We start from the raw sequence: 27,691 nt of genomic DNA, 5'->3' as shown, positions 1-27,691 counted from the left end.
ATTCTGCAGACCTCCCCTGCTATGAGGGCGTTGTCTTCCGTTATTGTTCCCCCTTCTCCTTGGGGAGAACTTTCATCTTGCGTGTGTTGGTAAGATCTTTGTTGTCTCCTGAACCACATCTTTCCACTTCCTCTCTTACCTTTTGGGGAAGGGGCTGGTAGGAGCACAAAAACGTACTCCAATGGCAGACAAAGTCTTACCCTCCTTTTCACATCTTGTGAGCATCTCTTTTTACTTAAGGCCCAAACAGTGATGAGCCATCAAATGGGACGTTAACAAATGAAGATCTGAAAGGTTCCACAAAGTCACAAAGGTGCATCCAGGCCTGCCTTCGGATGGATATGTCTGAACCTGCAGCTGTACTCGCTCCATCTGCAGCATATGATATAACCCTCATGGAGGAGTTTGTAACTGCATTGAGGGTAGCTAGCTGTGCATTGACTTTCTCTTTGAAAGCATCAGCAACTGCTCCTTGGAGAGTCTGACAATTCCTTGATCAGATCTGTCTGTAATCTGGTAAAGTGACTAAGGTAATTTCAGCGATCGAAGAGAGAGTCACCGAAGAGAACACATGCTTTCCATATCTATCCATCATCCTAGAATCCTTATTAGGAGGGAGGATAGAAGAACTAGCCTCAGAGACTTCTTTCTTAGTGGCCACCGCCACAACCATGGCATCCATTGCTACACCTTTTGTCCAAAATGTTTGTCCTTTGGGGCAGTAATGCACTTATTTGGCCTCCAAGGAGTGAGCTGTATGTTATCTGGGGTCTCCCACTCCTTCCGAGAGAGCAGGTCTGTGAGCTCATTAGAAGGCAGAGTCACCCAAGAGGTTGAAGGGTGAGATCCGAAGGCCTTGGGTAGACTGACCCTTTGGCAGAAGGAGAGGAGGGCTGACTATCACCCCTTTGTTTCAGAATCTCCATGATCTCTCTAAATGAGACCTCCTCAGTGAGTGATTGTGGGGATCCTGCATCATCCAAGTCAGTGTCTGAAGTGACGGACTCATCAGGATAGTCTCTAAGTGCTTCCTCTTGCAAGCTCTCTTCCGAGGGACTTCCTCAGAGGGGTATTCTGTGGAAGCTTAGGAAGAGGTAGGGACCCCCCTGGGGGTTTCCTGAGGCCTGCGATTTCTGTGGTTATGTGGAAGTGGTGATGAGATTGAGATACCTGTGTAGGGGAAAGAAGCTCTGAAGTAGCTTGTTCAGTTGACTGAGAAGCAGTCCTAACTCTCTCCATAGCCTCAAAAGCAGCCTGGCTTTGCTCTGAAGAGCCCCCCAGAATCAACAAACAAGTTGTCGGATCTGGAGTAGACTCTGGTGTGGAGGACAGCCACTCTGAGGCAGAAGTAGGATCCAAACTCATCCACACCAGTACCCCGAGAGGCAGAGTCTGATCCAGGGAGATGCGAATCTGCTCCGAGGATCGGAGAGTGTCTGATCCTAGAGGTCTCCTGATCTGAAGAAGTGGAGACACTCGGAGAAGATGTCTAATTTGAAGAGATGGAAGGAGGTGTCGGAGCCAATGGCAGAAGATTGGATAGGAGGAGGAATAGGCACCTTGGGGGTTTGTTCTGACTCTCTTGGGCTTGGATCCAAGATGAATTTGGCCAAGGCAAATGTCTTCAAAAGTCTCTGCACCACCCTATCCACATCATCATCTGAAAGGGATCTGGTAAAACAAGAAGAGAGACTAGAAGACCTTGATCTGGCTAAAATGGTAGACTGTGGTTTGGAGATCAGATTCTAATGCTGTAGGTCTGGGAAATTTAGACAATCTTGTCTGATCCAACTTGGATCTGGTTAAAGTAGTTAGAGCAGAGATTGCTTTCAGAGTCGACAATTTGGATACTTCCTTTGATGGCTCTGAAGATTTATCAGAAGAAGGCCTTTTTGGAAACTTGTCTGGCTTGTCTGCTAAAGAAGGGGCTTCTGCAAAAGGTAATGGAAGCCCTATTTTGTGATCAACTTTTTTTTTTTTGTGCTGGAGTAATGCCCGTTTGTTAAATCCATGGCATATAGAGCAGTCTTCTTGGAGATGCAGTGGTCCAAGCACTAGACACAGAGAATGAGAGTCACTCATCGGCATTTTTCTGTCGCATTTTGAACACTTTTTGAAGCAGAGTGGCTTGTGTTCATTCTGAGACATAATTGCAAATCAGATTCACACAACCGAGCTACTTAAAACAAACACAGCAAAGAGGAAGGCTAGAAAAACACTGTTTTGTAATTAACAGCCATCACTATAAACACTCTATAAGATACTAAAACGTTTTTAACTATAACAGCAACTGAGAAAAAGACGCCCTCTAATTAAAAAATGGGGAATAACACACAACAGAAAACATGGCAAGAAGATTAAAGGAAGCCCTATAAATTTAAAAGGGATGAGAATCGGGAAGGGAAGGAAATGACCCTCTAATTTAATTTAAATGGCCCAGAGGCCCTCTAACTTAAACGGACCTCAAAGTACAGGAATTACACTTATGAAAGGAAAACTACATTAAATAGTTAAAAAAAAATAAATAAAATTACAAGGCAAAGTTTTTGAGAACTTTGATTTTTAAAGTTAAAAGAGATAAAGACTTAGTCCAGAGCTGATCGTCCTCCACGCAGCGCAGCAAGAGAGATCTGAGGTGTTATCCGGGTGCATCATGGAAAGGGTATGAGCCCATGAGCTTGGTTAATGTCATCCAGCTAGCAAACAGGCCGAGACTGATCCAATGGATTGGATCAGACCCCAACTGTGAGAATTAGGATGAGACTGACAACATGAAATAGTGCAAAAAGCAAAGCTTTCAAGTCACAAACCCTTCATCAGTGCTAACATCATTCCTCAAACTGGGTACATTTTAAATAAAACCTTTACCCCACATCACCACCAATAAAAAGATAGAAACAATGAATCCATTGAATTCTTCTTAAAAAAACACATAAATGATATTCTCATCATAATGAAAACCTAAATAGCATAAAATATATATCAAAAATGTATAAAAAATATTTATTGTAAAAAAAAAACTTATTTCAGGCAAGGTTGTTTGTACTTAAGAATATGTTTTAATGTTAAAGTTTGATTAAACCTGGTGGTTGGTCAGCCTGTAGCTGTAAAATCCATCTATACTCTCTTGCCTCAAGTCTGTTTAGATCACCTCTCCTAATATCTTTAAAGTGATGTCTATAACTCTAAAAGTTAAAGAATGTAGTTTGCTAGTTTCATTAATATGTTTGGCTAAAGCATTTGTTAGTATATTCCTTTTAATATCCGAGTTGTGTTCAATAATTCTATCCTTATGTCTCCTAGTTGATTTGTCAACATAGAAACTAGGACATAACGTGCACGTCGCAAGATATACTACATTCATTGAACTACAAGTTGCAAAACACTTGAAAATTTTAATTTGTCTTGCCAGTAAATGGACAGACAAAACTAAAGTTTCTTAATAAAATTACGACGACGATTATAACATGAGTATGTACCATTTTTATTGGATTGTGTGTATTTGAGGTTACTCTGCATCTCTCTGTAACACAATTGTTGTTTTAAGACTGGGCAGTTACAATATGCAAATCTAGGCTCATCACCAACTAATTGTTGTAACTCTGTCATAGCTTTTAAGATGCCCCAGTTATCAGATATAATTTTTCTTGATTTCTACAGCTACTATATGTTGTTACATAAGGTAAAGTACAGTCATTATTTGTAAAACTATTGGCATCAGAATTTTCTGCTTCACTGCCAGAATACGGTTGAGCCACAGAACTCCTTAGAGAGGTCACCTCATTGTAAAGATTAGTTAACATGTCAGGCTCATAGTCCCATTCTGTGAATTCTTGTATAATTTCATCAGTTTGTTTATAATAACTGGCAAGGTCCGTTTTTTAATCAACTTGAACGCATCATCTGGGATTTAACTATTCCCTTGAATGTGGGGTGCATGCATACTTTGTCTATGTAAATACTTATTTTTATGCACTGGCTTCTTATATATTGATGTATGCATAGCTGAACCATTGTAATGGATGGCAACATCTAGAAATTCAACCCTGTCCTTGGAAGTAGTCCTAGAAAATTTCAAAAAATTGGTACTGTTATTCAAAAACTCAAAAATATTGAGTAAGTTCTTCTTCATTGCCATTCCAGATGGAAAAAAAAAAGTCATCCATAAAGCTTTTAAAGAAATGGACCTCTTTCTTTAAACTTTTCTGAATGTGATGGCAACGTTGACATTTAAAAAAAGTATGTTTATGCCTAGTTTACCTCCTATTGTTACTGCATTTGTCAAATGAAAGACTCATTTTATTGAAATTATTTTTAATTGTACCATTCATTGTTTTAATCCTTCCAAAGATGAATCAAAAGATTTAAGTAATTTGAAATCTAATTTAGATATTTCAGTAAGACCTGCTGACAAAGGTGGAGCCATTATTTGAATTGATACATTGCCTATAATACTTTCTACAATATATCAGCAGATGCTGTTACTTATAAATCATTAACAAGAAAAGAAGTAGACATCCTTATTCCTAAGGTTAATACCATGATCTGATTTGTTTTTGGATTCCCGTATATCTCCTGACTTATTTGAATTTTTTTCAGTATTAAAATCTGTGTTAACTCTGATCTGTGGTTTACAGTTTACCTAAGGTGCATAAAGATTTATTAAAATTACCTATGGGCCCTATAGTTTCTGGTCATGGTTGGGTATCTGAATCAATCTCTGTATATCTAGAATAAACTTTAAAGCCTTGTATTGATGTCAGTAGAATATGTTGTTGTTGACTGATTCTAAATGGAATGAGATAAATGTACAAAATGGCTCATGGTGATATTTGATGTTAAGTCACTTTTTACCTGTATTCATAATATAGATGGTGTAGAATCCATTAGATATTTGCTATGTAGATCAGATACTAATTCTACTTTTGTCAATACTGTATGTACCTTACTTGAGCTAGTACTTGAATAATACATTCTGCTTTGATAATGAAATGTATTCACAACAAATAGGAGTGGTCATGGGTATGCCTGTGGCCAATACATTTAGTTATGTACGAATGGGAGCATCAGTGTTTTTTTTTTTTTACAGTGAATTTAGTGGCAGTGTATTGTTTTATGCATGTTTTGCAGATGATATTTTTCTGATGTGGAGATAAACAGTAAGTTAGAAATGTTTTTTCAATTATTTTAATAGAACAACTACTTTTCCTAGTTTTGAGGCTTCATCCTCTTTTAACAGTAAGTTTTTAGATATAAATATTTACAAGGATCTTTCATGGCTGCTTAAAACCAACATTTTTAAAAAGGCAGCTACGAAGACCATATCGCACAAGCATGCATCCAAGTTGTATTTTAAAATGTTTGTTTTTTAAAGGGGGCAATTTTGTCATCTATCCAGACTCTCCGTGGATGATGACTTTTTTTAACCAAGAAGTCTCTGCTGTGTGTAATGAATTTCTTGCACTGGGTTACAAATTAGGTGAGATGGACTTTGCTTTTAATAGTGTTAACAGTTTACATAATGGCAGTATGAGTCCATATTTTAACCTGGTTGTGAAGTTTATGAACGTAATGCTGATGCTTTAAATACTTTTATTCCATATATCATGACATATAGTAAGACTTCTAAATTTATTATTAATAGTTTAAAGAGTAATTGGTCGATTTTTAATGGCTTCTCCAGAAGTGAAAAAATTAGTTGGTTGGTCACCCAGATTGTTTTCAAAAATAAGTTAAATCTGAAAAGGCTATTATGCTAGAGTGTTTTATAATAGAATAGTGCCTTCTAATACAGGTCTACACAATAGAATTGGAACTTACCCAGGTATGGACTGTAATTTTTGTAAGTTTATTAATACCACTGCTTTCTTTCAGCATCCTGTAACTAGGAAAGTTTCTTTTCATACAGACTTTATTGCTGATTGTGATTCATCAAACTTGGTTTATGTTGCTACTTGTACTTGTGTACATATTTTTATGTTGGAAAATAGAGGAAAATAGATGTCTGAAAGAGTATCGCAACACATCTCTGATATTAGAAAGGGTGTTTTAACTAATGCCTTGGCAAAGCATGTGACTAAAAATGGGCATACACATAGTTTTAAATTTTAGTGTTCTACAGATCATTAATTTAACAGCTCTTAGAGGGGATATTGTGAATATAACTGAATATAAATGGATTGTATGTTTAAAAGCTCAGAACGCACTAGGTCTAAATGAATCATGTTCTTTCAGACAACGTCGTTTACACAACTGATTATTTAATCAAGTACTTAATTAGCTAATTTATTTATTAATTGTATAGTATTTAAATGCTATGTGGTTGGGATATTCTTGATATACCAGATGAAGCATTTTCTAATGTGAAAGCATGTTGTATTTATTAAATATTTTTTATAGTCATATCATCTACTGTTTTCTTATTCCTGTTCTATGGATAATCTGGAGTTTGTGTTTTCTCCTCGTACATTCATTTGCTTAGCTTCTTACATGACAGGATATTTTGCTTAGTCAGTGGATACTCTAATAAACTGTCTCTAAGTTTGTGCTGTGGCACTATTCCAGAGTTTTCCCTATAAAGATGCCTTGGATTTCACTGTTAATCAAGTCACACTGAGTCAATCTTTTGTCTTTAGGTTCCCTCTAATTATGGTATCAAACATGTTTGCAGTCCATAAAGTACCTGTCCTTTCCAATTATTTAGTGAATTTCTTTGATTTGTGTTTTTACTGGATAAAAAAAAAACGCACACTTTCAGTGCTGCATGGGGAATTTGTTTGGGTTGAATTAGTTCCGAGACCTGTCTCCCGAGTGTAATGATGTGCGGATTTGCATAATGAGTATGCACATCCTTTGTAATTTTTATGTATGTGTTTTTCCATCGTGATCTGATTCCCTGCTTAGACTGTTCCAGTTCCCATTTTGTTTTGTGTTTGTAGGTGATTTCTTGATTGTTGACCCAATTGAAGAAGGGGAGAAAGTGAAAGCAGAAATGGCATTCGTCTTGTATAAGGCCCATATCCAGTATCTACAGAAAGAAGGATTTTGGTAAGACATTTTCAAGTTGACACTGTTTTCTAAACATTTAGTCCAGTAGAAGTGTATGTGGTGCATGTTTTCAGATGTTCCACACAAAAGATGGCAAATGACTTTTTATGAGATTAAATCCACAATGCTTCTTCAACGCTGCCCCAATGCAAGTAAGTCATGAAATGGTCCAAAACATGACACAACAAAGAAATAAACTTTTAGTACACATAAATATCATTGTAAACGCATGGTTAATCCAAAATTATCCCGTGGTGGAGTAACAGGTCTTGCAAGGAAAGATTGTTACTTTTGAGATCACCTCACTTAGTCTGATTGCTTAACTGTGAATGGGATGCTGATTAACTGGTAGATTGCCCTGCAGCAGATAATTACTTGATGGTAGTGCAACATGGACAGCAGTGGTATGTTGATATATGTAATACTCCTGTTTTTAAATCTATTTTATATTTTGTGATATTTGCTGTATTGAATATACACCCTATTCCGCATTTCATGACAGGAGCTTTAGGCATCTGATCTAACTTTGTGCCTGTATCTTTAACTGCCTTGATGTCAATATTAATTTCCAGCACTGAAGATTATTTTATTAGCTGACACTTTACACATTTGAATGTGTCCTGTTTCTTATGGAATAAGTATTTCTACCTGCAGTACATGTAGAGGGCTCTGTCATAATTTTGCTGATGGCCTCCCTCACATCTTTTTGAGAGAGAATTTAGCAGAGGCTGGGATTTGCGTACTGGCATTACTGCACTTAAAACATGGTGAAACATGTATGTGAAAGAATATACTCCTGATGTCTTTACATTTGTTTTTGTTACAAGCAACCAAACCTCTGGTGCAAAATCTCTTCTGGTGAGTCTGTATCTTCACCACAGTTTTGGGATATTTACAGAGTCACTCATTGAACAGATTTGATTTCCCATTCTCTCCTAGTCCTGCAGTTGCCTTGCCATGAGGTAAAGACAACATGGTGCCCACAGATGGGGTGATGTCAATACTTTGCTTCCTATATGACTGAAGCCTGTTTGCCTAGTGGAATGTCTTATGTGATATGGACACAGAAATATATGCATACATACACAGAGGAGAAAAAGTTCTATCCATGATGAATTTGTGTATTTTTGTTGAAAAGTATTAAGAAGAGAGGCAGTAAATTGAATCTTACTACACTGCCAGCTCTGTTGAAGCTGAAATATAGTTGGGAGCATTACTATGAAGGATTATGCGTTGACAAGTACATCTGTCAACATGGCCCCATTTCAGACCTGTTCACCCTTCTCTGCTTTTGTTTTGGATGTAGACTTGCAATATGCTAGAGTAAGAGGCGTTTTCGGTTTCTAGTGAATATGCTCATTGGTGCATGCTGTGCTGAAGTGCAGTGGCATGTGTATGCTTACCCTACTGCTTCTGTGGCACTTTTTCTGCTGTCATACTTGCACTGCAGAAGACAGTCTTGTAACTACAGTTGTATATAAATTAAACATAACTGTCAATGTTCATCAGCATATGCTGTTACTGCTCTTTTATAGTTTCATAGTTTTTGGTAAGTTGCTTAAAGGTCAAGGACAATCATAACACAGATTGCAAGTTCATAGAGTAGACATTCAAACCAAACCAAGTATCTAATGGCTTCTTGAATGATTCTAGTGAGTTACATTTTCTTGTAATGGCAGTCGTTTCCATGAGCTCACAACAATTTTGGAGCTGAACCTTGATCTAAGTGTCCTGCATTTTGCTATTTGAAAGGTATAATTTCCCCCATGTGAAGTTCACCCTGATTGTAGCAACTCTGTATTCAACAGAAACCTTGCATCTCTCTCATGAAGTGTATCCTGTGTTAGGTGCAGTCTGCCATGTAACCAGCGATAACTGACAGAAAATATGTTTAGTTTAGCTAAGCATTCTTAATATTTTTTTGAATACATTTTAATATGGAGAGGTGGCCTCTTAAATGTGTACAAAATAATGTGTATTTGGTCATAGGTCTAAAATACATTATAAGTAATTTCAGTAGGACTGTACCAGATCTGGTTGAAAAACTTCTCAAACGTAGACCCCATGCATGCATGATCTTTGCCCTAAGAGCGCATGCATTTCTTTTTTTTAAATGTAAGTTAGAACTTATAATTCAAGGTTTCTGTGTTTGGTCACCACTTGTATAATATGATTTCCCAAGGTAAAAGGTTGTTCAGGTCTGAAGTTACCAAAATATATTGCGCCACTTTAGAATGATTGATAAACTCATTTAATTTAACCACTCAAATAGTTCAGACACACATGAATTGAAAGTGAAATCCCATAATGATGTTACAACTTGTCCACATTTTAATCTTATCAGTATATTTAGACAAGTGTTAATCAAAAATGAAAATGCAAAGTTGAACATTATAGGGACTAAAACGGGCCCCTTTGGGGCACTAGTTTCAATCTGACCATTTTGAAAAGTGGCCCTGAACCTCAGTATGTTGCCGTCCATGTGTAAGACAACACCTAACCCAATCAGTAATATAAAGATTTATCTTCTGCTTTACTAGGGAATTGATTATTGCATGAGGGATACTGTCAAAAAGCCTATGATAGATCATAAGTATGCAACCCCCACACGAAGATGATCTAAGGCTTCACTAACAGTTTCATAAAGTCCAGTAAAATTGGAAATGGTGTATATTTTTTTGGTAAAACCAAGTTGTTTAAGATCAACTGGTAGTGCATTCTCATGGTTGTTTAGAAGTGATAATAAACTCATCCCAAAGCACTTGCCCATAAGTGATGTCAGACTTACTGGATGATAGTAGTATCGTCAAAATATCCCCTATTATGTATCTGTACTGTGCTTTCCAAGCTGCATTAATCAGAAGCATTACTGGTCAGGTAACCTATTAAATAATGAAGTTAAAGGGTATATCAGTTGGAGTTCCAAGATGGCTGCACACTGAGTAACAGCTGGTTTCTGGCTCTCCCAGTGTGAAAACAGAAACTCAGCTGAGAAGGCCAGTAGACGTGTGTTTATGGATTCAGTAACTCTGTAATTCAGTAAGTATGTATTTCAGTAACTGATAGTAAATATACTGGATGCCAGTAATACAGAAATGCAGATGATGTGGAAAAAAACTGCTACAAAAAGTAAGGAAGAAACCCTGAGTTGGGAGAGTTCTGCAGCTGTTCAGCAAAAAGTAATGCAACCTTCCGACATGACTTCCAATAACCTACAGGATGATACAAGACAACTGCCTACAGACCTGGTTAAAATAAACAAAACACAAACTGCAAAAGGCCGGAAAAAATGGAAAAGGCTTTAAACAGATACTCAGATGAGATGATAAAGCTGCAAAAATCAGAGGTCGAAATGAAGAAAAGGTTGGCTGAATATGAGACTGCTCAGAAAGAGAGGTTTAAAAAAAATAATAGAATTAGAGGACAGAGCATGTAGGGAAAACTTGAGATTTTCAGCTATACCAGAGAAGCTGGAAGGAACATACTGCATTAAATTTATGAAAGCACAAATAAGCAACTTGACTGGTATTCCACAGCAGGACTTATTAGTTGAATGGGCACATAGTGTGTATGCTCCAAATCTAGCTATAAGAAAGCAACCTAGACCTTTAATAAGGATGCAGTCCTACTAGTAGAAAGAGTTGATTTTTGTCAAAACTGTGGCAGAAGGACAAAATACTAAAAGAAGGAGACAGCAGCGTGTTTGTGGAGAAGATTACTCATTGTACACCAGGCAAAAGAGAAGTAAATTCATTCTGCTGTTCAGAGAATGTCAAGATACAGATGTGAAATTCAAACTGCTGTATCCAGCTGTCTTCAAGGTGTTCTTCCCTGGAGGGACAAAAATAATTTTTAAGGAGGAAATACAAAAGTTTGTCCAACAAAAACTGAGCTGTGAAACAAAAACTGGCTTCTTGTTCCTCTGGTAATAAAGACCACAGAGAGATTGCACCTGTGAAACCTTTTTCCAGTATTTCAACAGATAAAATGTTGGAGAGAAGGAAGAGAGCATGATTTGACTAGAAGAATTGAGAGTACATTGGAAATGAAGTAGAGATGGGATTTGGGTGATGGGAGAACAGTAATAAAATCAGTGACTTAATGTGGGATTACAATGCAATAATTATATTTGTGAAATACGACAGAACAAGAAAATGTGGAAATAGCGGACTTCAAAATTTGTTGGCTGAGTGAGAGACTCTAAAGCAGATGCCCTACTTCATGTCATTTAATGTTTGGAAAAATTGTTTGGGGAAGGGAAGAGAGGGGAGAATGCTAACTGTAAGTAAAGAAAACACTTTCTTTTCTTAATAATATTGTATCTGTGTTGCATGGTTTTCTTTGCATGCTATGTTTGGGTGTAAACGGGATTGTAAACGGGTGTTTTTATTTTTCTCCCCTTTTTTCTTGTGCAGTTTTGAGAAACGTAGACAATATAATGATAGGAAAATAGGGCATGACAAAAGAGTTCAAATTAATATGCTTTTTTTTTCTTTCTTGCATGGGCAAATGACTGATTAAGGACTTTTTTGTTTTAAGACAAAGAGCAAGTAAATGAAAAAGAATATTGAATATCCTAAGGCTTTTTTTCTAACATTTGCAAATATGTATACTAAGTAGCATTTCTTCAGCTGGTCTTCATGCCTCCATGGAAACAATCTGATAAATAGCACCCGGAGACAGTCTGGAAGGGGATTTGTTGAGGTAAAAGAAGAAAAAAAGAACAGAGAAATTGACTAGGACATAATCAGGGGTTTTCCCACGTGTGACCACTTTAAAGATGATACAAAACCAGTTAGACTTGGAGTAAACTTCTCTCAATTTTTGTAATGCAATGGGGATACAAATATAAATGGGTGCTTTTGTTTTTTCTTGTTCACCCTTCTGTTTTTTGAGAAATGTAGGCATTGCAATGAAAAAAAATGAGGAGCGGAGGATATGGGGGGGTGGAAGGGTTTGATTAAGAGTATGAAAAAAGAAAAATCAGTGTGCTTTTTCCCATGCTTGCATAGGATATTGGCTGGGTAAAAACCCTAGGCATTATCCAGTAACACATTTATTACAAAGCATGTAAATGAAAAAGAATATTGAATATCATAAGACTTTTTTTTCTGATAAACAAGGTACCCATAGCAGCAGTGTCTTGTATGCATGCCACTAGAAGGCAATTTGATAAAGAGAAATGGCTTGTAGAAAGTGTTTACTGAAAGCATTCAAGTGTTTTCTCAACTGGGAGAGTTATAAGGATATACAAAAGCAAATACCACTTACTAATAGCATAGGCTGTGCCATGCATCTCAGCATGGCTAACCTTTCTTTTTGGTTGAATTTAGCCTGTCTGTGTAGTTATCAACTTAGAACTTGCATTCTTGTTAGGAAGCAAAAACTTCAATATTTGAAGATGTGCATAGTTTTGTGTGTTGTTGTTAAGTTCATAGGTTTTAGGAGGGTTTTTGTGTGTGTGGGGGGGGTTCTTCTGTTTGCAGGCTTTCAAAAAAAACTCATTATGCAAGATGTGACACGGGCACAAATGGATATGACCTGAAACAACTGTATAGTAAGACCAACCTGGCGAACAGTATATACATGTAACATAATAGCTGGAACAAGACCTTTAGCAAAAGAGCCGTTGTATATAAAAGGTGTTAATATAACTATATAAGAAAATTGTTTTCTGTGATATCTTTCAATGTGAATGGTCTTGTAGATGAATATAAAAAAGAGAATAGTGAACTGTATTAAAAACTGTAGAGTGCAAATAGCTATGCTACAGGAGACACACATGGAAAGAACTGAATGTGTGAATTTGATAAAGAAAGGTTTTCAGGGTGGCTATTCAGCAGAATATCTGGGACAAAGGAAAAGGAGTATTTGTATTACTTGCAAGAAGAGCTCTAATAGTGATAGAAGAGGAAATAAAAGATAATGGAAGATGCATATGTATGAAGGGGCTACTGGCAAGGGAGGAGGATTACACTGGCATGCATTTACATCCCCCTAAAACTGCTATAATGGAACTTGAGAAAATTTTGGGAGAAATAATCAGCTTTCAGCAAGGAATATTACTTATAGGTGGAGACTGGAATTTGGTTTGCAACAATGAAGATGTCTGGGTGGTCTAGAGGAGAAAATATAACAAAGGAGGGTAGATTTTTTAAGAAACTTATAAAAATGTTTGGCATGGAAGATGTGACTTCAGTACTAGGAGTTCGGAGTGAATTTGCATATTCATACCAAGATACTTTCTCACAGGAACATGTGCATTTTATTGAAGGTCTTGAAATGCACCCAATAACTATTTCAGATCATGCACCAATAATAAATAAAATAAAAATGCAAAATAATGAAATTGAGACAGTGGTGCTTTCCCACCTATCAGTTGAAAAGAGAGGAATTTAAGGAATGGGTTGAGGAATTAATTCAGGAGCTACTAGAGAAGATAGAAATATCTTCTGAAAACATAGCTAAGGAGTGGGATAAAATTCAAGTGGAATTTAAAACTAGGTTGGAAATAAAAGAAAGGGAGATATGATTAAAACGTAACAAAAGTAATTTTGATGGACACTCTCAGAACAAGAAAAGGAGCAATTGCAGAATGCTAAACAGAAAATAAGGGATTATCTCAAAATATGCATGGTTTAGAAAGATTGCTGTTAAGCAACTGTTTTTTGATAATTATAGAGCACAAACATTTATCACAACAACTTGGGCAACAAAAAGCGGAAAGGGCAGTCACCAAGGTTAGGGAGCCTATAACAACAAACCCTGTAGAAGTATTAGAAATATTTCGGAAACTTTATGAAAATTTGTATAAAGCAGAGAAATGTGAAATCAAGAAAAGGTACAAATGGAAATGTTTATGGAAGGGCTAAATATGCCAAAGTTAGAGGTAGATGAGGCTCGGTTACTAACAGACATTTTTATCTCATCTCTTCCTATCCTATGTATAAGGTATAACCAATCTACATGAAAGTCCCCAGGCATAGATGGCATTCCTGTGGAAGTTTGAAATTTAGGAAGGAAGTACCAGCATCCTGGAAGAAGGCGGTAATGGTAACATCTTCAGAACCTTTATGTTCATAAAGATGTTCATGACACCCATGCAGATGGACAATAGAGGTACGACTGCTGAATCCTACACAAATGCACTTTATATGCACTTACACAAGTGCATGGATTGTGCTATCCCTAAGAGAACCAAGATGCTATCCTCCAAAAAAGGAAGCCAATCTGGTGGTCTTCTGCACACCTCTCAACCTGGAAGTATCAAAAATCTGGACAGAGGCCCATGAAAAATAGGTACAAATCTGTACGCTGATTAACATACAATTTGCATACATAATTATGTAACCCCATCCACTCTAGTGGAATTGTGGGATACCAACATTCAAATACAAACTGAAGAACAGAACCAAGATATGGCCCCAGTCCCCAGCCCTTAACTCAGAGGGACACTTCTCTGCTTCTAGGTGTTTCTGCAGTTACAGCCTACTGATGCCTCTAGGCATCAGGTATTGCTTGTTCATATTTGTATTAATAATTACAAAACTGTGCTACATATAAAGTAGCAAAAGATTTTATTTTCACGCTTACCCAATGGTAAACATGCCTGTATTGACATATTAACTCTCTCTAGTGGAGGTAAACGTATATTAACTGTTGTTCATGTAATATTTATTTATATTTTTCACAAATGTCATTTTTCTAAACATCTCAACAAACAAGTAACACAGACAGAACTGCTTTGCCAAAATTGCCACACATGAGAGCACTCAGCTGAATGCACAAAATACTGCTTACTGTATGTTTATCATTGTTGTTGACAAAATATTACATATTTATTTCTCTGTTTATTATGACTTATAAAATCCAGTTTAAGACCAATTATAACTCTATAAAATAGTTTGTGCTAAAGATTTTGCCACTCACACTTCATTAGTAGTATCTCTTGTGATTCCTCAGAAATGTACATTTTTTTGAAATATGAGGGCATAAGTTGGTTCTATCAAAAAGCATAGACTCTGCCCATTCAAAGTTACAGTACAAACTCCCAGAACTTCTTTGGAGGGAGTTAAATATACAGACGGCTCACTTACCCTTAATGTACAGACAAACGGAGCTGCTTACTTGAATACACAGAGAGAAAAATGGAGCTGCTGCTTCTTAAATAAAATATTTCTGTAAGCAGAGCAGACACCCCCTAAAGCATGCATTGCTTACTTGCTTAATTACTTAGAAAAATGGAAATGTTTACTTACAAACACACAAAGTTACTTAAATATACAGACTGACAGAGAAAAAATGGAGCTGCTTCTTTAGTTCTGTAAACAGAGCGGAGGAGCAGACACAGCCCCCCCAAAGCATACATATACTACTTACTTAAATACAAAAATGGACTGCAGCTCACTTAAATACACACACACATATGGAGCTGCTTACTTGCTTAAATACACAGAAAAACAGAGCTACTTATAAATACAGAGGGAGAGACAGAAAAAAGGAGCTGCTTAATATACACTTGACATTTCCACACTACATAAATAGAAACATTTCTCATGGATGGAGCTGCTGCTACTCTTAAACAGAATATTTCTCTTTCTGTATTCTGAAAAGGCAGCCCAGACACACATCACTAAAGCATGCATACACTGAATAGATTTCTGCCGTGCTAAACTTTTCTGCTGCACTGATGAACCACTGCCTAAAATAGATTTATGATTTCTGCCATGTATTTAAATACACAAACACTGATTTTTCACTATAAGCTATGCACATAGCTTAGCACAATACAGTTCTTTCATTTCCCCCCCTTTCTTTTAGTATTTCATCATGACAGTTGAAGCAAATTTACGGTAACAGGCATATACCATTTTCCACACACCTCTTCACTATTATATTTTGTCCCAGTTACCAACACATACTATTCACACACACACATATATACACAAACACACACATATACATACACACATTGTACCTGATCCAAAACAGAAGTAACGCTGATGCTCCAGTCCATGCACAGTAGTACCTGGATCCCCTGCTCAAGCCTCACACACACTGTCTGTCTGTACAGATCTTTGCAGAAAAGGTCGCCTCCCTCCCAGCCCGGCTCGACTGCATGATTGCAGCTTAAACACGATCAGTTGGATCACAAAAAGAACCACAAGTTCTTGATTTAAAATTGCTCACATGCAGCATGCTAGCTTAGAACTAACATTTTCTAATTGTAGGACTTACCTAAGTCCAGCACGAATGGCAGCAAAGCCACAAAACAGCTCGGGCAGGCAACAGATTTTACCATTTGGCGCAGCATAGTCCCAGCAAGTCCCTTCCTCTCGCAGGCAGCAAATTAAAAATGAATGGGATGAAAGCAGCTTGATGTAAGTCCCTCTCGCAAGCGTTTCTGTTGAAAATGGCGGCAAAGCAGCTTTTCAAAATCTCGGCAGCAGCAACTGCTCACAGCCAGCCGGAAATTATGACGTGAGCTCAAGGAGCTCAATTCCGACTGGCTGGTAGTGCTGACGGAACTGACATCATCGCGCACGTGATGACGTCAGCTCCGACAGCGCGAAAATTAAAAAAAATAAAAAAACAAAAGCAAAGAAATCGGAAATGAAGGGGTGCCACTCTGGAATCGTGGCACCCCTTCATTTGGACCCCAAAACTCGGTAAAAACAGAGTAATTCGGGACAGTTGGGAGGTCTGGTCTTCTGCCATAAACAAACTCTACAACAGAAGAAAGAAACTGTTGCAAAAAAGAGTAAAATCCCACGATTGAAGGAACTCTCTGGTCAGCCTCAGTAAGAAGCTGAGATCCCTCATAAAATCCTCCAAAGCTAGTTATGAAAACAAAATTGCCACCGATTCTAAAGACAACCACAAAGCATTCTATAGCTATGTCAAATGTATCCGTGGCAACACTCAGATCTGCTCTGAGTTGCAGCACAATGACACTAAATATACAGAACCAACTGATATTGCCAACATCCTGGCAGGTTCAGTGCTAACTTTACCCCCCTCTCAACCCCTAAAGGGCCCATCTTTATACTGGAAGAATGCAAAGTTCCTGTAATCACGGCTGCACAGGTAAAAACTTCATTCTCCAAAGCCAAGAACACAGCATCCATGGGACCTCAACATCCCAGGTTGCCTTCTACATGAACTACAGAATGAACTGGCACCCCACCGAAGTACCATGTCCAATCATAGCCTCACCTCAGGCTTTGTGCCCATTGAATGGTGCACCGCAACAGTTATCCCACTCCACAAAGGGGGGGGCCACAACAGACCCCAGGAACTACCGCCCCATTAGCCTGACAAGCCTCGTCTGCAAGGCCATGGAACATATCATCATAAAACTCTTACAAAGACATTGGAGATCTCCAAACCCTGGACCCCACACAGTTTGGGTTTGTAAAAGGCAGATCGTGTCTCCTAAACCTGATAGACTTCTTTGAAGTAGTCAGCAAAGCCATAGATGAGGGTAGGGTAGTTCACACAGCCTATCTAGATCTCGCCAAGGCGTTTGACACCATCCCCCACTCTGGAATTATAGATAAACTCACTAAACTAGGTATAACTCACTAAACTAAGTATAAATCCCTATGTCACAAGATGGGTTGCCAACTGGCTTACCGAAAGAACCCACACTGTTGAAGTAGCAGACTCCAAATCAGACTTCAGACCAGTGACAAGTGGAGTACCACAGGGTTCAGTCCTGGGTCCTCTCCTGTTTGGTATCTACTTCTCTGAAGGTACAGGCTAGCACAGAAGGTCTTTGGCTAACTAAATTCACAGATGACTGCAAACTATGAGCCATAATTGAAACTCCTAACTATGTGGACATCCTACAAAAGGGCCTCACTGAGACAGATGCCTGGTGTCAAAGACATGGTCTCCAGCTCAATGCCAAAAAGTGCATTGTCATCCCCTTTGGTAAAAATTCTGTACCCATGAACTACCACATAGGCTGTAGTCTACTTAACACCGAAAGTGTGATAAGAGACCTTGGGACACAGGCGGACAGTAGTCTCTCCTTTGATGATCACATCGCCAAAGTGGTCAGGAAATCCTTCTATGTGGCACACCTCATCACAAAAGGTTTCTCATCCAGAAAAAAAGAGGTCATTGTTCCCCTCTACTCATCAATCATTAGACCCATTATAAAGTACAACGCCCCTTTTGGTGTGTACCTCACAAGACCTCTACAACAACTGGAAAGGCCGCAAACATACCTCACAAAGAGGATTACTGGCCTCAAACAGATGCCTTACGCAGACCATCTCAAAAAACTCCAGCTTTACTCCGTCGCATATCGCCTACTCAGAGGCGATCTCTGCCTAACGTAGAAAGCTATGTCAAACCTAGAGCTGTTGGACATGCCCCACTTAAGAAATCCCAATCCCTCCGAGCTACACGCCCTAGGGACCTAAACCTTGTCACCACAATAAACAGAACATGCTGGAGGGATAGATTCCTGTCCCAGAGACTTTCCATACTCTGGAACAGACTACCTATCTATGTCAAACAGAGCTCCTCATTAGCACTCTTGATGATTGGATGGGTAATAGGAAATTCACCCTGGGGATCACTTCTGTGTTCTGCTTGACAGGGGCACAGGAAAATAATTTTCTTGGGTGGCGAAAGCCAGGGTACATTTTTGGCTAGGCTTGTATAGGCCCTAGGGCCAATAGCCTAGTACCTACCTATGAACCTATAATACTTAAGGTAAAGATCCATCGGCTCCAGCTCCATACAGGCCCATTTCAATACTAACCCATGTTTATAAAGTGTTTGCTATAATGCCTAAAAGAATGGTAAAAGTGATACCAAAATTGATAAATATGGATCAGTGTGGGTTTATGGAGGGGAGGCAAACGTCTGACAATAATAACATAACACTGATGATCCAAAGGTGAGCAGAATAGAAGAAAGTGCCACTTTTATTGGCGGGTCTTGATGCAGAGAAAGCATTTGACAGTAGACTGGGACTTCATGAGCAGGGCAATGGAAGCATTTGCTTTCCCTGATACAATTATAAGATTGATTAGAACAATATATGAGGGATTGGAGGTGCGAATTAAATTGGGAGGAGTCATTTTCTATAATTTCTGATTGTGTAGAAGAACCAGGCAGGGTTGTCCACTTTCCCCTTTGAAAATAAGGGACTCAAATTCAAGGATATAATTGCTATGGTAGTCAGGAAAAGCTGGCTATATTTGCAGATATTATTTTATACTTGATAAAACCAAAAAGGGACATTACAGTGTTGTAGAACATTTTAAGACAGTTTCAGATCATCTTGGGATACAAAATTATTGAAGTTAAACAAAGGCAATAGTGGTAAATTATTTACCCACACATGACTTGGTCCAACAATGTCCATATTTATGGGGACGTGATAAAATGAAGTATTTAGGAGTATGGAGTAGAAATGAGTCTGTGGTGGCAGCTAAGAATATGTGGCAAGAGACTAAACAGAAGATAATACAAAAACTGAGATACTGGAAGTTTTGTTGCATGGATATGGATACTAAGGTACAAGCCATTAAAATGTTTAGTTCCTTTAGTCTTGTAAACAGGTCAGGCATACTTTTATCAGCCGAAGTTGTGGATAGCAATTAAAAAAAAAATAAATAAAAAAAAAAGAGTTGAAAAGATTTTATCTGGAAGGGAAGACAGCAAGGGTCAAGTGGGATAAGCTGATTCTACCAATAGAACAAGGCGGACTAGGGTTGGGTCAATATTATTTTGCCGAAAGATGTGTTCAGCAAACACGTCTTCATCGGCAAATAAACAGTGAACACTGAAATCTGCAAAAGGCCACATCATTGACTTTTTTTTCCCAGGGGGAAAAAAGTGCTTGGCCATCATTGGGGAATTGCAGTTTTCCCCACTGTAGTGCGATCTCGGAGTTGGTATATTTTAGTTGGGGGGGTGTGGGGCGAAGCCCCCCACTTTGTAAGGTTCAAATGTTTGTGTGGTGTTTAGCAGGCCAAGTGCTTTTTTTCCCCATGGGGAAAAAAGTCACTGATATGGCCTTTCGTTGATTTCAGCATTAGCTGTTTATTTGCCAATGAAGACGTGTTCGCTGAACATGTCTTTCGACAAGATATATAGACTCCTAGGGTTACCTAATTTGAGGGGGTATTTAGAGTAACACAGTTAAGGCTCTTGTACATAGCACAAGCAGAAAACTATAATTCAAAGTGGAAAGGAATGATGCTGACACAGGGAGGAAGCTCATGAAATAAGTAGAGATTGGGATGTTGGATGCAGACTCTTAAGGAGAACAACTAACATCATACAGAGTATTATAGTCCTAAAATAACTGGGAGTATTCTAAGAACCAAACCAGCACAAGAATGGAGAAAATAGATTTTGCCGATAGGGATAACTGTGGTCAGGGATGATACAGGTAATGGGCAAGGGGGGGATGGAATTTATTGGGGAAAACTGGCAAAGGATCTAAGGTATTGGGAGCAAATAATAGAAAGGGAAAGTAATAGCATGGGAAGAGGCCAAGAATTTATTTGAACTACAGGTTAGAGATTGCCTTCCCTATCAAGGATTAATATCAGAGTGTAGGCAAAGAGAAATAAACAGGGGACTCCTAAATGAAAGACTGGCACTGGTAGAGTTTTTAATAGAATCTAGAACAGAAGCTGCCATTAAAAAAGGAATAATTAGTAAGGCATATAAAAAAATTGCATGATAATTATAAGAATCAAACAGAGGAGCTTAGAAAGGATTGGGAAGATATTGCATAAGCAATTCCCAGAGAGACAATGGGGGGGTTATATGTTTATCTCCCAAATATGAAACAAAGTCTAGAATATTTAGGATCTTTGCCTGGAAGTGTTTAAATAGGTATTTTTATACCCCACATAGACTCCAAAGAATTTTTCCTTAGGTTGGACAGCAAATGTTGGAGATGCGACTGGCAAGAAAGGTACCTGGGAACATATTTTTTGGGAGTGTAGTGAGCTGGTAGATTTTAGGAATTCCCTGCAGACTGCTTTGTTGGTGATGCTGGGTGAGCAGATTCGACTGACTGGGGAGATGATTTTTTTTAGTTATGCTACAGAATCGGAATTGCCTAGACATACTAAAGCCTTGCTGAGTCTAATTATGGTGGCTTCCAAAAAAGTGATTACTCAAAAGTGGAAATCAAAGTCTAGACCAACTTTACTAGAAGTGGTGAATGTAGTAACTGAGATAAAACAACTGGAATTGGGATCTTTAGAAAAGGGAAGGAACAAACTACATGGGTGGAAATGGGAATTGTGGGAACAATGTATGCAGAGCAGGAACAAAGGTTTAAGAGCCAGGATTTGAATGAGCCATATAATGCTTAACTGGCAATGGTTGGATGGTTTATAAGTGATTTATAATGTTTGCAACTACAGTTGTTTTTAGTGGTGTTTGTGATGTAAACTGCAACTAAAGTGGTATAATTTTGTATGTTTTTCATTTATGCAAATGTAATATTGCTTTTGTCATATGTGAAAATGTAATAAAGATGTTTTTTTTGGGGGGGTACATCACTTGACCAAAAAGATTTTGAATGAAACAAACCTGGTATAGAGTAAGGGCCAGGACCACTATTTTTAACCACATTTAAAGCAGGTTTCACTGTATCCCCTAATGGATAATTGAAATCAGGTATGAGATTTGTCTGGAATTAGGATTTCACCATTAGCGGCAGTATTTGACTAAACTAAGATAGTGAAGTAGACATTCTTTTGAAGGAGCTGAAGTTTTAAATTGCAAAGAATTGTACCCTTATTAAGAACAGGACAAATCTAGTTTTTAACCATTTCAAGACTACTGACAAAACTAACTTTTTTTAAATCCACATTCTTCATAAGCAGTTTTGGATGTCTTTATTATCTACAGACTTTGTTTTTCTTTAAGGAGCTTGAACCAAATTGTTTAATTTGTAACTCCTTTTCCCTTACTAATTTAGTTTCCTTTTCCACCACTGTGGTGCAGTCCATTTTTGGCCAGTTAATCTAGCCATTTTGCACATATTTAATAACTGAGCATTTACTCTCAAGAAAAACTGCAAAGTTGCTGATTGTACAGATGAAGCTTTAGTGTTCCAATCTAGATAATTAACTTCTTCAGAAAGTTAAATGATAATAAAATCAAGCGCTTTCGCCTGATCAATATCAGGCTTTATCAAGACAAAAGTATGCATGGTGTGCCACAGTTTAAATACTCATATCAATTGTGAAAGCTTAACTTATTAACGTATGCTAACATTGTGTTGTTTATGTGGGAGCAGAAATTTGTTTTCAATTCTGCATGGGCTAAGAACATAGCCCACTATCAGCGCTTTCTGGATGATATATGTCTTTTTTGGAGCGGGTCATTACTGGAATTTCAAGAATTTTTTACATATATAAATTCCACAACGGATTATTTGAGATTCACACACAACATTAGTGAGAAGGAGATTAATTACTTAGATGTGACTCTCTTAAAAAATCCTGAATCTAGGAGTTTTGAATCAACTGTTTACAGGAAGCCTACGTTTTCTAATTCATTTCTGCACTTTGACAGTGGTCACCCCACAGCACAAAAAAAGGGCATTTTAAAAGGCCAATTAATTAGAGCAAGTAGGATGTGCAGTACACTTGAACTTTTCAAAGAAGAGACTCAAATTTTGGAAAACATGTTCTTAGAAAGAAATTACCCTAAAAGGCTTTTTGAAAAAACACTTGATGAGGTTTATAGGTTGAGAACCAATAAATTCATCCCACTTCTGGGTAAGGGTACCACAGACATCACAGGAGGCAATGCTGAGAGTAACACAGATTCCCACAACACATTTGTTCATACCTTCAACAACGATTCCATGAAATTTAGGGACCTCATCTCAAAATACTGGCCTATTCTGAAAACTAATGAGGAGATTAAACAATTCACAGCGACATACCCGGCCTTTGTTAGCAGCAGAAATGCCAACTTGAAGGATCTATTTGAAAGGCATGAGGTAAAGGCATCTCTGAGTAATAAGAAGGTAGGAACCTACAAATGTTTAACTTGTAAGCAATGTAACCATATTTACAATAACAGTAAATATTACATTAGCTCTAGAAATTTCAACTTTTTTCCTAAAGGGTACTACAACTGTGTCACTAAGGGTATAGTCTACCTTGGTTTTTGTGAGGCTTGCAACGGGTTCTATGTGGGAAAGACAGAAAGGACCCTGCGAAAAAGGATTTATGAGCACTTATACGATGTTAGTGTTAAGAAAGAGAGTAATGCCTTTTACAAGCATTCAGTTACATGTCCCAATATGACCTTGAAATTTATGATTCTAGAGCATGTACCCCAAAACCCAAGAGGAGGGGAATGGGAGGCCTCTTTAGAATATAAAGAGCTTTTATGGCAGATCAGATTAAATGCAACAAAACCCCCAGGCATGAATGAATCAACTAGCATTAAGAGTGTTTTGAAGATCAGACGAGCCAGGTTATAAGGTAGGCATTTATTGAGAAACATTCATGTTAGCACTTTTAGTATTTCAAAGAGAATTACTTAATTTTTTAAGTTATTTAATCCACAAATTAATTCACAAAGGTTTCCCAATTTAATCTAAAAAATCTAAAAAATGTTAAAGTATTTATGTATTTATGTATTTATTTAACCATTCCAAGTATTTTTTGGCAAAATGACTTTTTTACATGGCATTTTAGCAGAAGAATTACAACATTGTGCACAGTGACTTGCTTATTAGGATTTGATTTAAGCAAGTTTATATCTTTGCTATATGGTGGTCTTGCCTTTAGTCCTGTTTTTAACGTTTTGACTGTTATTTCCCATTGAGATCAGTTTTTAAACCATTTTTAAACATTTTTATAATACATTGTATAGAATACTAATTTTTGAAAATGTATTTAAACATTTCACATACACTAGTTCTTTTTGTAAAGAACTGTGTTCACCTTTAATGATTTTACCCTTCATTACTGGTGGATTTATGTTTTTAAAAAGAGAAAGGGACATGTATTTATGTGATTTGTCACGCAAACTTGGGTAATGCATTAGCACTTTAAAAACCCGATTGTGGGTTAATCAATTGATTAACTGAACCGTTTGTTTTTAAATCTAATTAATTTAATTCAATTAAGTTAAGCTTTCACAATTGATATGAGTATTTAAACTGTGGCACACCATGCATACTTTTGTCTTGATAAAGCCTGATATTGATCAGGCGAAAGCGCTTGATTTTATTATTCTTGGAGTGTTTCGTGTGAAATAAAGAAGAGGATTATTTGGTTTCCGTTTTGGTCGTGGATTATTACTTCTTGGTTTATTCTTCTTGTTTTGGCTTCTTTGAAAGTTAAATGATAACCAATCATTAAGCAGTCATAATTTGTTACAATCATTTTAGAATTATTAATATATGAATCTACAGAAAATTCTAAAACCAAATAATTAGTGGCCCCTAATAGGGAGAAAAGAGATTTAACATTATGAATTTTAGTACAATTATTAATAAGCAGTAGATACAAAGTCTTATTTCAAGTAGGAAGTTCAATCATACGGACCATATCTCTCAATCTTTGTCATAAAATTCATGTTAGAGAATTGCATCTTCCACAACCCTGGTTTAATATTAAGAAAATTAATGTCATCTTCATTATCAAGTTTTTAAAATTTCATTTGACAACCATGAATTGTCAATATTCAATTTGCTGCTCAACATTCACAGCCCAAGAATGAATGTTGCTGCCAGCATTCATTCTTGGACTGTGAGAACTACAAAAGTAGAAGTTAATTGGCAATTTACTCCATATTGATATTATCCCATAATAATTCTGAGGGAATTGAATACTGCACAAAAACAACAATCTCACCTCCAGAAGTATCTGTTCTTGGGCAATAGTTTGTTAAATCCTAATATGTGAACACGTTACAGTGACAGAAAGTTGCATCTAACTATTCCTGATGATTTCTTTATAAGATTTTTGCTATTGCTGGTAAATATTTGCTAGTATAGTAAGCCTGTTGTCCTGTTAATATTTTTGGACAGAGTAAGATTGTAGTCTTAAAAATGTATTATTAATTCAGTAAACAACTCACTTAACCACATAAGAAACAAGGGATGTTATGTGATCCTATCTCGCCTACATTCTGTACTGATGGGTTCGGAGCCGATCCTCTGCTCCGACTCGGCACGCTATACTATAGAGTGAAGTCTCTAATTGGCTGAGCTATCTTACATCCCAGGATGCACCACCACTACTTCCCCAGATCTCGTTTGCCGCTTGATAGCAATAGACGTGGTCTCAACTTGGCTGGGCTAAGTACTATTTACTGACAAGTTTCTGTCAGAATTTCTCTAATTTTTCACCCAAAAGCTGTTTTAACAGCTACTTATCACTTGTTGAGAGAAAGTTGTGTGAATTTTCGTAGCGTTAGGTTCCCGCTTTTACTGGTAGGGGTTTCCTCGCGCTCTAGTTAAGACTTTTGTGTAAAAATTGTTGTTAAAATTGTTAAATTTTTTTGTGTGGTACTTGTTCCTCTAACATCTAGGTTCCGTTTTAGTTAGAGGGGCCTTGCCCTCGCGCTCTGCAAGAGCGTTGTTATAGTTTTACCTGTGTGTCTGTTTCTGAGCTTATAGGTCGAATCCTGTTTAAGTTAGAGGGATTTGGCTCTCTGAGTGCTTAGTTTTTTGTCCCTAGTTGGTTTTTGGTGTCTTTCTAGTGATGTCGAAAGAACATAGACCTTCGGGTTTTAAAAAATGTACCAAGTGTGGGTACAAGATGTCTATAACGGATGATCACTCGCTATGTGTTTATTGCTTAGGGCCTAAACACCTTCAAGAGTCGTGCAGTGTATGCCACGCTTTTTCTTCCCGTGTCCTCCAAGAGAGGAAAAACAAATTGATATTGAAAGGGATGATCACCCCTTCCTTTGAGGAGGCTTTATCTTCTTCCCCTTCTCCTTCCAGGAAGAAGAAGTCTTCGGCTCCGACCAGTTCGTCGGAGCCGACAGCAAAGAAATCAAGGCAGGCTTCTTAGTCGGCTCCACCGACTTCGGAGCCGAGGTCGGAACGGTCTGCCTCGGTGCCTCCAGCCTTGACTCCTCTGTCCTCGGAGCCGAGCGCTCGAGCATCGAGAGGTGGGTCACCTTCTTCGGCTCCAATGGTTTCGGAGCCGAGAAAGTCGCACACTCGGACTCTACTACCTCGGCGCTGAAGTCCCCGTCGGCTCCGAGGGAAATTGCTGTGCTGGTGGAATCTCCCTCGGCGCCGATACTACTTGAGACTATTCGGAGCCGGTCCCCCAGTCTTTCGGAACCGGCGGAGAAGTCAACTCTGGCCCGATCGGTCTCTTCTCGGTCCTCGAGGATGTCAGATTCGGATATTGATAGGGTGCTTCAAAGGCTGTTTCAGTCTCCAGTCTTCCAAAAGTTAGTCTCGGCTCCAGCCCAGTCGGCTCCGGAGCCGTTGTTTTGGTTCCTCCTCCAACAGCCTCGGCACCGTTGGAGTCGGTGCTGGTGGAGCCGGTGGAGGTTTTCGGGTCGGCCCCGACCCTTACTCCTACCCCGACCTTCGGGTCGGAGTTCGGTACACGACCTCCTTGGTCGGCCCCGGGGGTGACGCTTCGGGTCGGAGTTCGGTACACGGACCTCCTCGGTCGGCCCCGGGGGTGACGCTTCGGGTCCGATGCTTTCGGTTCCAAGCCTCCCTCTCGGTGCGTCGGCTGCGGGAGTGCCTTCTACTGTTGTGGCCTCGGGGGTCGGACCTTCCCAGGATTCGGGGGGTCCGGCCTTCAGGGCCATGAGGAGTGCTTTAGCCAAATCTTCCTTGGCTACCTCCATCATCTCTCCAACACCTTCCCTTGGCATGGAGACTTGTTCCTTTGTTGTCCCCCTGTCTCAAGACAGCGGAGCCCTGAGGCCTGAGGTCACCCCCATTGGGGATTCCTCCCTTCCTGGGGGTCCTTCCGAGGCTTCTTCGGAGGAACCTCCCAGGAAGAGACAGTGTAAGAGGAAGCACGTCGACTCGCCTGATGTCTCTCACCTCGGACACCGACCTCGATGATGCGGAGGGGTCCCCCAAGTCGTCCTCGGATGATGTCTCCTTTGTGGACATCTTAGAAATCCTCAAGCAACGAGGCGACTGGCAGTCCAAACCCCCTTCCGCTGAGGAGTCTGTCTTCCTCAAGGCCTTCGGGGCTCAGCCTTCCACCTCCTGGGTGTCTCCGCCCTTCGATGAGCTCCTGGATTTGATCTCTCGAAGGGCATGGGAGCACCCGGATTCTGTGGAACCGGTGCCAGCTCGCCCGAATAAATTTCTGTCAACCCCCCCTGAAAAGGAATTCTTATCTAAAGGTGTGGCTGTAGATGCCCTGGTGGTGGAATCTGCTACCCAGCAAGATGTGGCAGAGGCTTCGACGTCCGTCCATCCTCCTAATAAAGAGTCCAGGAGTATAGATCGGTACGGGAAGCGCACCCTTACTTCAGCAGCCTTTACTTTAAGGTCTCTGAATTACCTAACGCACTTCACCAGACTTCAGAGGGACCTGGTCAAGGAGCTTTCAGATACCCTCTCTGGTAACCTACCTGAGCAGTTGGCCCAGATGGTTAGCTCTCAGTTGGCTACCCTGTCATCAATATCGAACTC

General features: G+C 38.8%; 1 protein-coding gene across 2 annotated transcripts in view; it reads left to right on the top strand.

Annotated features, from left to right (window-relative positions):
• Positions 1 to 27,691, top strand: part of EIF1AD (eukaryotic translation initiation factor 1A domain containing) — a 210,727-nt gene that overhangs the window by 89,694 nt on the left and 93,342 nt on the right. For both annotated transcript variants that reach the window (XM_044073788.1, XM_044073789.1), the window contains exon 4: positions 6,939 to 7,047. In XM_044073788.1, the coding sequence (XP_043929723.1) occupies positions 6,939 to 7,047 (109 nt within the window). The remainder of the gene's footprint in view (positions 1 to 6,938; positions 7,048 to 27,691) is intronic.

This window comes from Protopterus annectens, chromosome 6.part0, assembly GCF_019279795.1.
Source record: "Protopterus annectens isolate FY-2018-M chromosome 6.part0, PAN1.0, whole genome shotgun sequence".
Lineage (NCBI taxonomy): Eukaryota > Metazoa > Chordata > Ceratodontiformes > Protopteridae > Protopterus > Protopterus annectens.
This window is presented reverse-complemented; position numbering and strand designations above follow the sequence as displayed.